The sequence below is a fragment of the Panulirus ornatus genome, chromosome 1 (genome assembly GCF_036320965.1).
Source record: "Panulirus ornatus isolate Po-2019 chromosome 1, ASM3632096v1, whole genome shotgun sequence".
Taxonomy (NCBI): Eukaryota; Metazoa; Arthropoda; class Malacostraca; order Decapoda; family Palinuridae; genus Panulirus; species Panulirus ornatus.
Window position 1 is genome coordinate 24,624,091 of NC_092224.1, and position 15,378 is coordinate 24,639,468.

Genomic DNA, 15,378 nt, shown 5'->3' on the forward strand with positions numbered 1-15,378 from the left:
AATCAATACCCTCCCATATAATTTCCCAAGAATACTCAACAAACTTATACCTCTGTAATTTAAACACTCACCTTTATCCCCTTTGCCTTTGTACAATGGCACTATGTATGCATTCTGCCAATCCTCAGGCACCTCACCATGATCCATACATACACTGAATATCCTTACCAACCAATCAACAACACAGTCACCCCGTTGTTTAATAAATTCCACTGCAATAACATCCAAACCTGCTGCCTTGCTGGCTTTTATCTCCTGCAAAGCTTTCACTACCTCTTCTCTGTTTACCAAACCATTCTCCCTAACCCTCTTACTTCACAATCAACCCCATCCAAAACACCCTATATCTGCCACTCTATCATCAAACACATTCAACAAATCTTCAAAATACTCACTCCATCTCCTCATTTCATCACTACTTGTTATCACCTCCCCATTTGCCCCCTTCACTGATGTTCCCATTTGTTCTCTTGTCTTATGCATGTTATTTACCTCCTTCCAAAAAAGTCAGGGGTTGGTGAGAGGACAAGAGCAAAGGAAGGAGTAACACTACTCCTGAAGCATGAGTTGTGGGAGTATGTGATAAGAGTGTAAGAAAGTAAATTCTAGATTGATGTGGGTAAAACTGAAAGTGGATGGAGAGAGATGGGTGATTACTGGTGCATGCACCTGGTCATGAAAAGAAAGATCATGAGAGGCAAGTGTTTTGGGAGCAGCTGAGTGAGTGTGTCAGCAGCTTTGATGCACAAGACCTGGTTATAGTGATGGGTGATCTGAATGCAAAGGTGAGTTATGTGGCAGTTGAGAGTATAATTGGTGTACATGGGGTGTTCAGTGTTGTAAATGGAAATGGTGAAGAGCTTGTGGATCTGTGTGCTGAAAAACGCCTAATGATTGGGAATACCTGGTTTAAAAGGAGAGATAAATAAGTATACGTATGTGAGTAGGAGATATGGTCAAAGGGCATTACAGGATTACGTATTAATTGACAAGTGTGTATAAGAGAGACTTGTGGATGAGAATGTGCTGAGAGGGGCAGCTGGAGGGACGTCTGATCACTATATTGTGGAGGCAAGGGTGAAGATTTGTAGAGGTTTCCAGAAAAGAAGAGAGTGGTGACAGTAAGGGAGCTTGGAAAGGAGACTTGTGTGAGGAAGTACCAGGAGAGATTGAGTGTAGAATGGCAAAAGGTGAGAGCAAATGATGTGAGGGGAGTGGGGGAGGAATGGGATGTATTTAGATAAGCAGTGACGGCTTGCACAAAAGATGCACCTAGCATGAGAAAGGTGGGAGGTGGGCAGATTAAAAAAGGATAGTGAATGGTGGGATGAAGAAGTAAGGTTGTTAGTGAAAGAGAAGAGAGGCATTTGGATGATTCTTGCAGAGAAGTTGTGCAAATGAATAAGAGATGTATAGAAGAAAGCAGCAGGAGGCCAAGAGAAAGGTGCAAGAGATGAAAAAGAGGGCAAATAAGTGTTAGGGTGAGAGAGTACCATCAAATTTCAGGGAGAATAAATATACATACATATACAAACTTTGACAGTGAATGTAGGTTTGCGGCAGGGGTGTGTGATGTCTCCATGGTTGTTTAATTTGTTTATGGATGGGGTTGTTAGGGAGGTGAATGCAAGAGTTTTGGAAAGAGGGGCAAGTATGAAGTCTGTTGGGGATGAGAGAGCTTGGGAAGTGAGTCAGTTGTTGTTCGCTGATGATACAGCGCTGGTGGCTGATTCATGTGAGAAACTGCAGAAGCTGGTGACTGAGTTTTATAAAGTGTGTGAAAGAAGAAAGTTAAGAGTAAATGTGAATAAGAGCAAGGTTATTAGGTACAGTAGGGTTGAGGGTCAAGTCAATTGGGAGGTAAGTTTGAATGGAGAAAAACTGGAGGAAGTGAAGTGTTTTAGATATCTGGGAGTGGATGGAACCATGGAAGCGGAAGTGGATCATAGGGTGGGGGAGGGGGCGAAAATTCTGGGAGCCTTGAAGAATGTGTGGAAGTCGAGAACATTATCTCGGAAAGCAAAAATGGGTATGTTTGAAGGAATAGTGGTTCCAACAATGTTGTATGGTTGCGAGGCGTGGGCTATGGATAGAGTTGTGCGCAGGAGGATGGATGTGCTGGAAATGAGATGTTTGAGGACAATGTGTGGTGTGAGGTGGTTTGATCAAGTAAGTAACGTAAGGGTAAGAGAGATGTGTGGAAATAAAAAGAGCGTGGTTGAGAGAGCAGAAGAGGGTGTTTTGAAATGGTTTGGGCACATGGAGAGAATGAGTGAGGAAAGATTGACCAAGAGGATATATGTGTCGGAGGTGGAGGGAACGAGGAGAAGTGGGAGACCAAATTGGAGGTGGAAAGCTGGAGTAAAAAAGATTTTGTGTGATCAGGGGCCTGAACATGCAGGAGGGTGAAAGGAGGGCAAGAAATAGAGTGAATTGGATCGATGTGGTATACCAGGGTTGACGTGCTGTCAGTGGATTGAATCAGGGCAAGTGAAGCGTCTGGGGTAAACCATGGAAAGCTGTGTAGGTATGTATATTTGCGTGTGTGGATGTATGTATATACATGTGTATGGGGGTGGGTTGGGCCATTTCTTTCGTCTGTTTCCTTGCGATACCTCGCAAACGCGGGAGACAGCGAAAAAAAAAATATACAAACTTTGACAGTGCATTATGTGCGTGGGAGCCAATGCATACAAATTAAGATACTAAAGATGGGGTTGTTAGGGAGGTGAATGCAAGAGTTTTGGAAAGTGGGGCAAGTGTGCAGTCTGTTGTGGATGAGAGAGCTTGGGAAGTGAGTCAGTTGTTGTTCGCTGGTGATACAGCGCTGGTGGCTGATTTGTGTGAGAAACTGCAGAAGCTAGTGACTGAGTTTGTTGATGTGTGTGAAAGAAGAAAGCTGAGAGTAAATGTGAATAAGAGCAAGGTTATTAGGTAAAGTAGGGTTGAGGGACAAGTCAATTGGGAGGTAAGTTTGAATGGAGAAAAACTGGAGGAAGTGAAGTGTTTTAGATATCTGGGAGTGGATTTGGCAGTGGATGGAACCATGGAAGTGGAAGTGAATCATAGGGTGGGAGAGGGGTGAAAGTTCTGGGAGCGCTGAAGATTGTGTGGAAGTCAAGAACATTATCTCGGAAAGCAAAAATGGGTATGTTTGAAGGAATAGTGGTTCCAACAATGTTATGAGGTTGCAAGGCATGGGCTATAGATAGAGTTGTGCAGAGGAGGGTGGATGTGCTGGAAATGAGATGTTTGAGGACAATATGTGGTGTGATGTGGTTTAATCAAGTCAGTAATAATAGGGTAAGAGAGATGCGTGGTAATAAAAAGAGTGTGGTTGAGAGAGCAGAAGAGGGTGTTTTGAAATGGTTTGGGCACATGGAGAGAGTGAGTGAGGAAAGACTGACCAAGAGGATATATGTGTCAGAGGTGGAGGGAACGAGGAGAAGTGGGAGACCAAATTGGAGGTGGAAAAATGGAGTGAAAAAGATTTTGAGTGATCGGGGCCTGAACATGCAAGAGGGTGAAAGATGTGCAAGGAATAGAGTAAATTGGAACGATGTGGTATACCGGGGTCGACGTGCTGTCAATGGATTGAACCAGGGCATGTGAAGCGTCTGGGGTAAACCATGGAAAGTTCTGTGGGGCCTGGATGTGGAAAGGGAGTTGTGGTTTCGGTGCATTATTACATGACAGCTAGAGACTGAGTGTGAACGAATGTGGCCTTTGTTGTCTTTTCCATGCGCTACCTCATTCACATGAGGGGGAGGGGGTTGTTATTTCATGTGTGGTGGGGTGGCGATGGGAATGAATAAAGGCAGACAGTATGAATTATGTACATATGTATATATGTATATGTCTGTGTGTGTATATATATGTATACGTTGAGATGTAGAGGTATGTATATTTGCGTGTGTGGACGTGTATGTATACATATGTGTATGTGGGTGGGTTGGGCCATTCTTCTGTCTGTTTCCTTGTGCTACCTCGCTAACACGGGAGACAGCAGCAAAGCAAAATAAAAGAAAAAAAATAAAATAAACTATTCACTAGCTTTATCTATATACAGTTTTGACAGGTAATTTGCTTCCCTTTCCTCTTTATACATTCTTGCAGGCATGAAGACACCAATTCTGCCAAGTTCTTGAGAAGCCGTGGGTCCAAATTATGCCACTTTTCACAAACGGCCACCTCAAGCTTGGGGCCACTGCTAGTATCCTTCACTGAAATTCAGCACTTAACGATGCTCCAAAGTTCTCTATTGGATTGATATCTGGGCTGTTTCCAGACCAATCACTGATGTCAATAAGCAACTGCTTCACAGATTTTGCCATATGGCAAGGAATGCCATTCTGCATGAACATGTCCACAAACATAAGCATTCTGATAAACAGCCCATCAGTAGCTTGAGGTAGTTGTGTTGATTCATGGTTTGATGTCTGGGCAGAAGGACAAGGTCACCAGTTCTAAAATTGGAAAAACAACCCAAACAATGAGAGAACCAGGGTGTTTAACAGTACTGAAAGTGTACTTGGAATCAAGAGGGTCACTCCTGGGGCGCCAATAAACATGACAATTTGGTTCCCAATCACAGAAAACGTGGCATTGTCGCTCCATAGTATGTGCTTCCACTTGGTCTTAACCCCCTGAAGGTATGTCTTAGCAAACATGATCCAAGGGTGCCTCTGCACAAGGGTGTGGAGAGGCTTCTTTCAGGTACGATGGTAGCTGAAGTTAAGGTCATCGTGGATGTGTTGATGAATGGTCCTTACTGACACTTCATCAAGCAGTCCTAGCTTTTTTCTTTTAAGTTTTGAGCTGACAATCATGGATGAGCTTCCAGCTGACATTCCAGGATGGTTAGTATGCATGGTGAAGTCTTCTGAGCCTTCCCGGGGCTTCCCTTGTGTGCTGGCATTGCCTTACCTCCACTGTAGTGAAATCTTCTGAACATACCTGAACTGATTGGACACTAACACTGACAATTCTCAAATTTCTCTCACTAGCCTCTGTGCCTTGTACAGACTAATAATTGCAGCTATTTGCTCTTTTGTCAAGTCCTTTCGCTTCTGCCATTACAGATAGAGAGCATGAAAACCTTCGGCAGTAGTGTATCAGAATGGTACAAACTCAAGTAGACCATCAACATTTATCAATTTCCTACTAATGATAAAAGACAACTCACAGTTGTTTCTATGGGCATGCTCATAGCTCTGCCCCTCTCACACATAATGCAATGTTGACATGTGTACATATCAACATCTTTCTTTCATACTATTTGCCATTTCCCGTGTTAGCGAGGTAGCGTCAAGAACAGAGGACAGGGCCTTTGAGGGAATATCCTCACCTGGCCCCCTTCTCTGTTCCTTCTTTTGGAAAAAAAAAAGAAAAAAAAAACGAGAGGGGAGGATTTCCTGCCCCCTCTCCCTTCCCTTTTAGTTGCCTTCTACAACACACAGGGAATACATAGGAAGTATTCTTTCTCCCTTATCCCCAGGGATACATATCAACATATACATACATATACATATATATACACATACACATACATATACATATATACACACACACAGATTCATACGTGCTCACCTTCATCCATTCCCGGTGCCACCCTGCTCCATAGGAAACAGCATCACCACCCCCTGCATCGGCAAGGTAGTGCCAGGAAACACACAAAAAAGGCCATATCCACCCACACTCATTCTCTAGCTGTCATGTGTAATGTACCGAAACCACTGCTCCCTATCCAAACCCAGGTCCCACACACCTTTCCAAGCTTTACCCAGGACACTTCACATGCCCTGGTTTAGTCCACTCCAGTCAACCCCAGTATACCACAATATTCCAGTTCACTCTATTCCATGCAAGCCTTTCACCCTCCTGTATGTTCAGGTCCCAAATGCCAAAAATCTATTTTGCTCCATCCTTCTACCTCCAAACTGGTCTCCCATTTTTTTTCCCTCCACCTCAGAAGTATATATCCACTTTGCCAACCTTTCCTCATTCATTCTCTCCATATGTTCAAACCATTTCAACACACCCTCTTCTGTTCTCTCAACCTCACTCTTTTATTACCACAGATCCCTCTTACCCTTTCATTAATTACTCAATCAAACCACCTCACACCACATACTGTCCACAAACATTTCTCAATCAAACCACCTCACACCACATACTGTCCACAAACATTTCATTTCCTACACATCCATCCTCCTCCAAACAACCCTATCTATGGCCCATGCCTTGCAACCATATAGTATTTTTGGAAATTATTAAGCATTTTAAACATGAAGTAATCTAAAGGCTTAATTGCATCATTTAATGATCCTACATCAACTTTTCACCCCAAGATTCATATTCACCACAAGGAATAGGCCTTATACTGATATCACGAAGCAAATCTAAGTTCCTAAAAAACCTTTTACTACCAAAATTGGTTCATAACACAATTAGGATCTCCTATACTTGAAATAATCACAAAAACATGTCATAATGCTACCTCTGGCTGGAAAATATCTAATAAATGTGAAGCAAAAAAATCATGAAGTGTTTTTATTTATATTTTTTATATGTTATACTTGATCACTGTTTCCCGCATAAGCGAGGTAGCACCAGGAAACAAACAAAGAATGGCCTATCCACTCATAAACACATATACATACATAAACGCCCATACATGCACATATACATACATATACATATCAACATATACACATATACATACACATACAGATATATACATATACACACATGTACATATTCACATTTGCTTGTCTTCATCCATTCCTGTAGCTACTCCATCCCACAGGAAACAGCATTGCTACCCCCTGCTTCAGAGTGGCAGCACCAGGAAAAGATGAAAAAGGCAACACTTGTTCACACTCAGGTTCTAGCTATCATGTGTAATGCACCAAAACCACAGCTACCACAGACTAGGCTCCACAGACCTTTCCATGGATTACCAAAGATGTTACACATGCCCTGGTACAGTCCACTAACAGCAAATCGATCCTGGTACACCACATCATTCCAATTCACTCTATTCCTTGCACACCGCTCATCCTCCGGTATGTTCAGACCCTAATCGCTCAAAATCTTTTTCACTCCATCCTTCCACATCCAATTTGGTCTCCCACTTCTTGTTCCCTCCACCTTTGACACATTTATCCTCTTTGTCAACCTTTCCTCGCTCATTCTCTCCATATGTCCAAACCATTTCAACATGAAATGTCTTCATGATACAGGGACCACTGACTCACCAATGAGGTCATGGAGACCAAGCTGCTTAAGTTCATCTTCTGTGACAAACTTGTAATCATCATAATGAGCTGGAGCTTCTTCTTCTTCCAACTCTTCGATCAGAGCATCAAGATGTGAACACCATTTAGGAGCAGCACCTAGACTCTGAAATGGGAGAAGCTACTTTTACTGAACAGCATCCAAAAGATAAATATATATCTACAAACAATAAACTTTCGAGGCAGAAAAAGCCATATCATCTGTAAAAAAAATTTATTTAATTTTCTTATACTGGGAATCTGAAAAAGTAGAGCATTTCATATCTTAACTCATCCATTAACTCTTTTTTCAATTCTTGAATTAGCTGCCTCTACCTCGAGGAGAAATATACAGCCATTAATGCTGTAGTGGTATCCTTCACATTGTAACCAAATGCAAGTCTAAATATTCTACATACTACAGTACATTTATGTGAAGATAACAAAGAGGTCTGCAAAAGATCTAAGCCTCACATTATATAACAATTCTAGCAGCTGTGACCCTCTTAAAGATAGGTGATTTTTTTCATACTTGATTGTCATTTCCTGCATTAGTGAGGTAACACAGGAACAGCCAAAGAAAGACCACATTTATTGACATCCATTCTCTATCTGTCATGTGTAACGCACTGAAACCACAGCTCCCCATCCACAACCAGGCCCCACAGACCTTTCTATGATTCATCTCATCCACTTCACATGTCCTGATTCAGTTCAGTGACAGCATGTCAACCCCTGTACACCCACTCCACCCTGCACACACCCCTCACCTTCACGTTTGTTCAGGCCACCAATCACTCAAAATCTTCTTCACTCCATCTTCCCATCTCTAATTTGGTCTATCAGCTCTCCCTGCTCTCTCCAACCCTGACATACATATTGCCCCTGCCAAACCCTCCCTACTCATCCTCTCCACAAGTCCAAGCCACTTTAGCTCCCTTAACCATAATCTTATTACCATACTACTTCCCCAACCTTCCATTACTCACTCAATCTTACCATCCCTCAAACAACCCCTCACAACATACTGCACCCAAACACATCACCTCCAAGAAATCCACCCCCTTAGCACATTCCCATCCACAACCTATGCCTTGCATCCATAAAACACTGTTGAGACCATTATACCCCTAAAAACACCCAGCCTTGCTTCCCCAGACAATGATTTACCCCTCCACACACTCTTCAGTGCCCCAGGAGCCTAAGCCATCCCACCCCATTCCTCAACCCCACTTCAATGATTCCATTCACTACCATGTCCACTCCCAGGTATTTAAAATACTTCACCTCCAAACTTTTTTCATTCAAACTCACAAACCAACCAACCTCTCACTCAATCATATCAAACCCAAAAACCTTACTTTTACCCATGTTTACTCTCGATTTCCTGCCATCATGCACTCCTCCAAACTCAGTCACCAACCTGTGCAGTTTCCCACTCAAATCCACCACCAGTGCTATATCAAAAGCAAATGACAATGGATTGACCCCCCATGCCCCTCACCTCCTACAGACTGCACACTTGCCCCTCTCTCCAAGACCCCTGCATCTGCCCCCCCCCCCCAACGAAACCACAAACAAACCAAGCAGCCAAAGTGACATCATACACACCCATCAATGACCAACCTTCCCCAAGGACCAATCACTCACCTCTCCTCTCCTCCTACTCATAAACATGCCCTACACCTCTAACAAAAACTTCCCAGTGCTTCCAGCAACTTTTGTCCCACACCATATATTGTTTTAACTTTCTATAAGGTATCTCCATCAACTGCATCACATGTCTCCTCCAGATCCATAAACACCTCACACAAATCCATCAGCCCTTCTAAGCGCCTCTTACACACACTCTCCAAAGCAAATACCTGATTCACACATCCCCACCACCTCTAAAACCAAATTGCTCCTCCCCAGTCTGATGTTTTGCATATGCCCCTAACCTCCTAACCATCACTCCTGCACACAATTCACCAGGCACACTCAACAAACCCACATCTCTGTAGTTAGAAGACTCCCCCCCTCCCAATGCCCCCATCCAGTGGCACCACACCTGCACTTCAACACTTCGAAATCCTCAGATGTCTCACCATGATCCACACACATACGCACTCAAAACTCCAACCAACCAATCACCAAAACAGTCACCAACTTTCCTAAGAAATTCAACTGCAACGCCATCCACTTCAGCTACCCTGCCACACCTCAGCTCACATAAAGCTTTCACCACCTTCACTCCCTTCTCCAAACCACTCTCCATGACAATCACTTTGCGCACCACCCTAACCTAAACACCCTGTATCCACCACCTCATCATCAAACACGCCCAGCAGTCCCTTAAAACACTCACTCCATCTCCTCACCTCATCCCTATCCGTAAACACCTCTCCCCTTGCCCCCTGACCAATGTTCCCATGTGTTCTCCCACTCCTTGCACATTACTGACCTCATTCCAAAACAGCTCACTCTCCCCAAAGTCCACTGATACTTACCAACCCCAACTCTCATTCACCCTTTTTTCAAACCCCTGCATCTTCCTCTTGACCTTCTGCTCCTTTCTATTAAACATCTTCTAATAACTTGCACTCCTTCTCTGCATATACTGCCCATAAACCCCTCTTTTCCTTTTCACAAGCAGCTTTACATCTTAATCCCACCACTCATTGATATTTCTAATCTGCCCACCTTCCACCTTTTGCATGTCACATGCATCTCTTGTGCCAGACTGTTAACCTATACTTTCAGTAACACCCTCCATGATGGAATAGTCCAGTTGGACTGGACACAAGCAAAAGTTATTCCTATCTATTTATTTATTTATTTTGCTTTGTCGCTGTCTCCCGCGTTAGCGAGGTAGCGCAAGGAAACAGATGAAAGAATGGCCCGACCCACCCACATACACATGTATATACATATACGTCCACACAGGCAAATATACATACCTATACATCTCAACGTATACACATATATACACACACAGACATATACATATATACACATGTACACAATTCATACTGTCTGCCTTTATTCATTCCCATCGCCACGTCATTCCTATATGCAAAAATAAAAGCCACAAAGTGCCTAGCAATTACCGTCTGATTAGCCTCAAATCACTTATAGGTAAACTTCTCGAGTCGATTATTAGAAATAAAATCGTAGCCTACCTGGAACAACAAAGTCTCATCAACAATACACAGCATAGTTTTAGAGGCATAGATCATGCCTTACAAACATTCTTGAATTTCATCATACATAATTCAATACCTAAGATAAGACAAAAGCAATAGATATTATATTTCTGGACTTCCAGAAGCATTCGGCAAAGTCTCTCGAGTTAAATCAATGAATAAAGTCCAAGCCTTAGGCATTAATGGTTGCACAAGAAACTGGATAGGACCCTGGTTTGGTAAAGTGATAGGAGGCAGTCATAATGAATGGTGAATCATCACCACGGTCACCCATTACTAATGGGGTTCACCAAGGATCTGTACTTGGCCTATACTCTTTATCATTTAAATTAACGATATTGACAAAGGGCTGAACAACTTAGTGTTCAAATTTGCAGATGAGACAAATAATGGCATAGCCATGTTAACTGAAAAAGATAGGCTACGATTACAAGATCTACATAAAATTGCTGATTGATCTAGAAAATGGCAAACACCATTTAACATCAAAAGATATCAGCTGTTACAAGTATGAAGCCTAACAAAAAATCGATCAAGAACTGATGAGCTACAAGATAAAGGAAACCCCCTAGTGTGAGGGATCTAGGGATCACTCTCTCAGGCAACATCAAGTTCTCCCAGCACCGTAATGAACTGTCCACAAAGCAAATAGGATATTCGGATTTATTAAAAGAAACTTTACATAAAAAAGCAAGGGTGTGGTATTGCCACTTTACCTAAGTCTAGTTAGAACACATCTCGAATATGCAGTAAAGTTTTGGGACCACCACTTGAGCAAGGATATTCTTAAATTGAAAGCAGTTTAGTAAAGAATAATTAAATTGATTCCTTCTTTGCATAGCAAACCACATGAGGAAAGACTGCAAGAATTGAATTTGCTCTCCCTGAGCAAGAGGTGGAAGTACTGATATCCAGGGCAATTTAATAGAATGTTTAAAATACTTAAAGAATTCAACTATGTCAATATTGAAAATTCTTTTACCGTAATGCCAGCAATACCAACAAGAGAAAATGAACATAAAGGTCACCGAGTTGATCTGGACTGTACAAAATATTTCTTTGCCAACGACATTACTGATGCATGGAATGAGCTTCCATAAAATAATGTTAAGAATAACACCCTTAATACCTTTAAAATTAGGCTTATTCATCACTTGTAATCCTCCTGTAGTGAACAATTCATTTAATCAGTCAATGTATCACAGACGTGTTGTATGCTACCTTCAAAACCACTGATCTCTCCCTGGCTGCAATAAAATACCAAAACTGATTAAACCATGTCACCTGCTTTGATAGAATATGTAAGAATTACTATATCATCCTTCAACATCAGGTGACTTGAGAGGCTGGAGCTTAAGTTTATCCTTACTCTTGTCTTTATGACAAAAAGGGAAGGGATGCATGTCATTGATGATGGGATGCAAGACATATTCATGTTCATTCTACCTTATGAATTTCTTATAAAAATTTCCTTCATGCACATTAATCCTGCAAGGTATTTTTTTTGCCTATTTCCCATCTAGCGCAATGCTGGAGGGAAAGGAGGGTGGGGAGAGAGCCTTTGCTTTACTATCCTTTTCTTTTACTACTTTTAAGGGGACTGCATTTTTTTCTTTTAAAGTAGCATCAAGGCAAGACCACCTCAATTGAAACCTTGGGTCTGTGTGGTCTGCGTATCTATGAAACATACAAGCACTGCTTCACTAAACACCCCCTATTCCTCAACCATAACCCTAGTTTCATTTACTATCACCTTTTGCCATTCTACACTGGTCTTTCTTTAAAGGTCTCTTTTCCAAGCTCACTTACTCTCACCAATCTCTTCTCTCCCACATTGTTTCCTCTTTTCCAAAAGACTCTAAAAATCTTCACCCTCACCTCCACAAGGTAGTGATCAGACATCCCACCAGCTGCCCCTCTCAGCATTCATAATCAAAAGTCTCTATTCTAATCACCAATCAGTTAATATGCAATCCAATAATGGCCACTGATATCTTTCATACTCTCACACATACACTCATGAATATTCCTCTTTTTATACCAGGTATTCCCAATCACACAACTATACAAGGTAACAGATGTTAGCAATAAGAACCCTTAAACATCATATTTTATATTCATTTATCTATTAATTTATTTATATACAAGTACACCACCGATTTTCCAACACTCTTGGTTCCAAAGCCTTGCTGTACCAACCGTGGTCAAGTAATAACTCATCAACTCATCTCTAACCCACGAATTATACATCTCCCACGTGTCTAAAGTATAAAATGGGACTGCTAGAAATCTAAATCAAACAAATATTAAACGTCTGAGCACCCTAAAATGGTAAATCTGTCCTTAGATTGTTTGAATCCTGTGGGGTCTTCTTCGTCTTTTGTTGTTAGTGTTTTCCTAGGTTTGCATTGCATTATACACCTGCTCAGGACTGAGGTGCTCATCAGCTACAAGTTTCACAAATTCATCCACATACTTAGCAGCTCCTTTGCGGTTTACAGAACGCTTTTCTCCGCACTCTATATTCATGGAAATTCCATGACGCTTCTTGAATCTTTGAAGCCATCCTTCACTACAGTCATGCCCATGTTGTAATTTAACTTCTTTATGGAACAACTTAGCCTGGTCCATTATCATGCTACCTGAAAAGTCCACTCCATCCCTCCCACTCTGTCGAAACCATTCCATCATTACTCGATCGTGCTCGGTACTCTTACCATCTTTCATAGTTTTTCTAATCATCATTTGTTTCTTGGAATTGCTGTCGGCATAGAATTTCAGTATTTTCTCTCTTTGCTTCTTTATATCATAAACAGTTGATGAACCAATATTGTAGATGTCACACAGTTTACACACCAAAACATCAGGGTCCACTTTTTCAATACTGCTACTTTATCTTGGATCGATATGGATTAGTGTTTTACGTTTGACATGACTGACACTCTCATATGTCTTTGAAGCCATAGCTAGGGTTAAATCTAAGCAAAACAAGCTAGGAATCTCACAGAATTGCAGTATCAACACCAACAAGTGCAGTGTAAAGAATGTAAATAAGCGCACCCTACACACAACGCCATTTGTGGTCGCCCAGTAAACAAGTCTGGTGGCCGCAGTAATTTCAAGTTCCCTCATGTAATTTTGTCTGGAATAAAGGAGGTGCTCCCTATCCACATCCAGGACCCACAGACACACCCACATCAGTACACAGCCAGATATGTACACAGCTACATCAGTACACAGCCACATCAGTGCACAGCTGCATCAGTTCACAGCTACATCAGCACACAGCCACCTTTCCATGGTTCACCCTAGACATTTCACATGCCCTGGTTCAGTCCAATGATAGCACATCGACCCCAGTATACATCATATATGACATCATATATGACAAAAAGATTTCCAAAAGTGCCAAATATCTTACTACATATACCTGAGAGTACTACATTACCTCACATGCTTGGCAGCAAAGCAGCAGAAGTTAAAGGGTATGTAAATGTAAACAATGTTTCATCCAGTTGAGTGGTATGCAATTTTGTTCAGAAAACTATGATCTAATTAATCATAATAACAACTCAGGGATTTTTTTCAAAGTATCTGAGAACGTACTGCACACACAGTGTACCCTGGATATTTGAACCATTGAAGCAATGGAGTTAAAATCATATCAACTATGATCTGTGATATTTCCTTCCCACACATTACTTATATGTATATCTTTCAATGCTTCCAGCATATAACTCCCCCAATACCATGATAACATACTTCTATCTACTACACAATTACTAGTCCAACAAACAATTAATTATCCATAGTTACAAGCCATAGAACTATTTAATCATGCATCTTCTTCCATTAAATGTTGCTTAATATCTTGTTCTATTAATTATATTTACTGTGGAATACAGTACCTAATACATTATTACATTTAGGTATACTCTAATTTTACATGTTTCTTTAAATTTGTAACTCATGAAATTCAACTTCAAAAGGTCAAGAAATAACCTCATAAGTCAGCCTCTTTCATTAATAAAATTTCTGGTTCAAACTGATTCAGTTACGGTAAAACCCCATTTTAACTTTATCTGGACCCCACTACATTAAATCTGAGATCAAATAAATTTTGGCCATCAGGACATGTTACAGCTTGTTGCACATCACCTCAGGGCTCATTTTTCTTATATGTCCACATACAATGTTCTCCCTGCACACATTGCACTTAGTTTACATCAATTTACAATATTCTAATGGTACAGGACTGATTTTTGTACATCCACACCTAAAAAAGATAATCTGGGTAGAAATTTCAAGACCCAGCAAGACACTGCTCATTAGTCAAGAGATAAACATAAACTTAGTCAAGAAAAACAAACTCAGTGCCCTTGTGTTCTCACAGCATTTTTTTTTTCTTAACAAAGCCTATTTTTTCAGGATACACCATAGCAAACAAGAGCCACAGCAATGTTGCACATACAAAGAGGTCCAGGAAAGACCTCAATATTGCTTAGGAGCTGAAAATGATCAGTCATCATGAGCATGAGGTAAGTAGCAAAACAAGGAAATTTGTTAGTTTTCAGGACAATAACCCTTCCTCTTCTACAAAAGTTATGAGGAAGGGAATGCATGAACAACTTAAGAGTGATGTGCTTTAAGTGATACCAGCAATACAATGCTGAGGGAATCTCAGTGGGTAGTGTTAATCGCCAATAATTCTGCCACTCAGCTGGGCTTGGCAGATCAGTCATTTTTATGCCATACAAGGATGACTCCATCGTCTCTGCAACTGACATATGCCTGGTGGGCAAGAAAGTGAATGAGGAAGTAATGAACGCTGACATGAGTGCTGTGAAACCATTTTATTTTATTTCATCTTATTTTATTTTATTTTGCTTTGTCGCTGTCTCCTGCGTTAGCGAGGT

General features: G+C 41.2%; 1 protein-coding gene across 1 annotated transcript in view; it reads right to left on the minus strand.

The window, feature by feature from the left end:
- Window positions 1–15,378, minus strand: part of l(2)34Fd (lethal (2) 34Fd) — a 115,372-nt gene that overhangs the window by 58,795 nt on the left and 41,199 nt on the right. Inside the window, exon 9 of the mRNA XM_071690884.1 lies at window positions 7,260–7,404. Coding sequence (XP_071546985.1) covers window positions 7,260–7,404 — 145 coding nt within the window. The remainder of the gene's footprint in view (window positions 1–7,259; window positions 7,405–15,378) is intronic.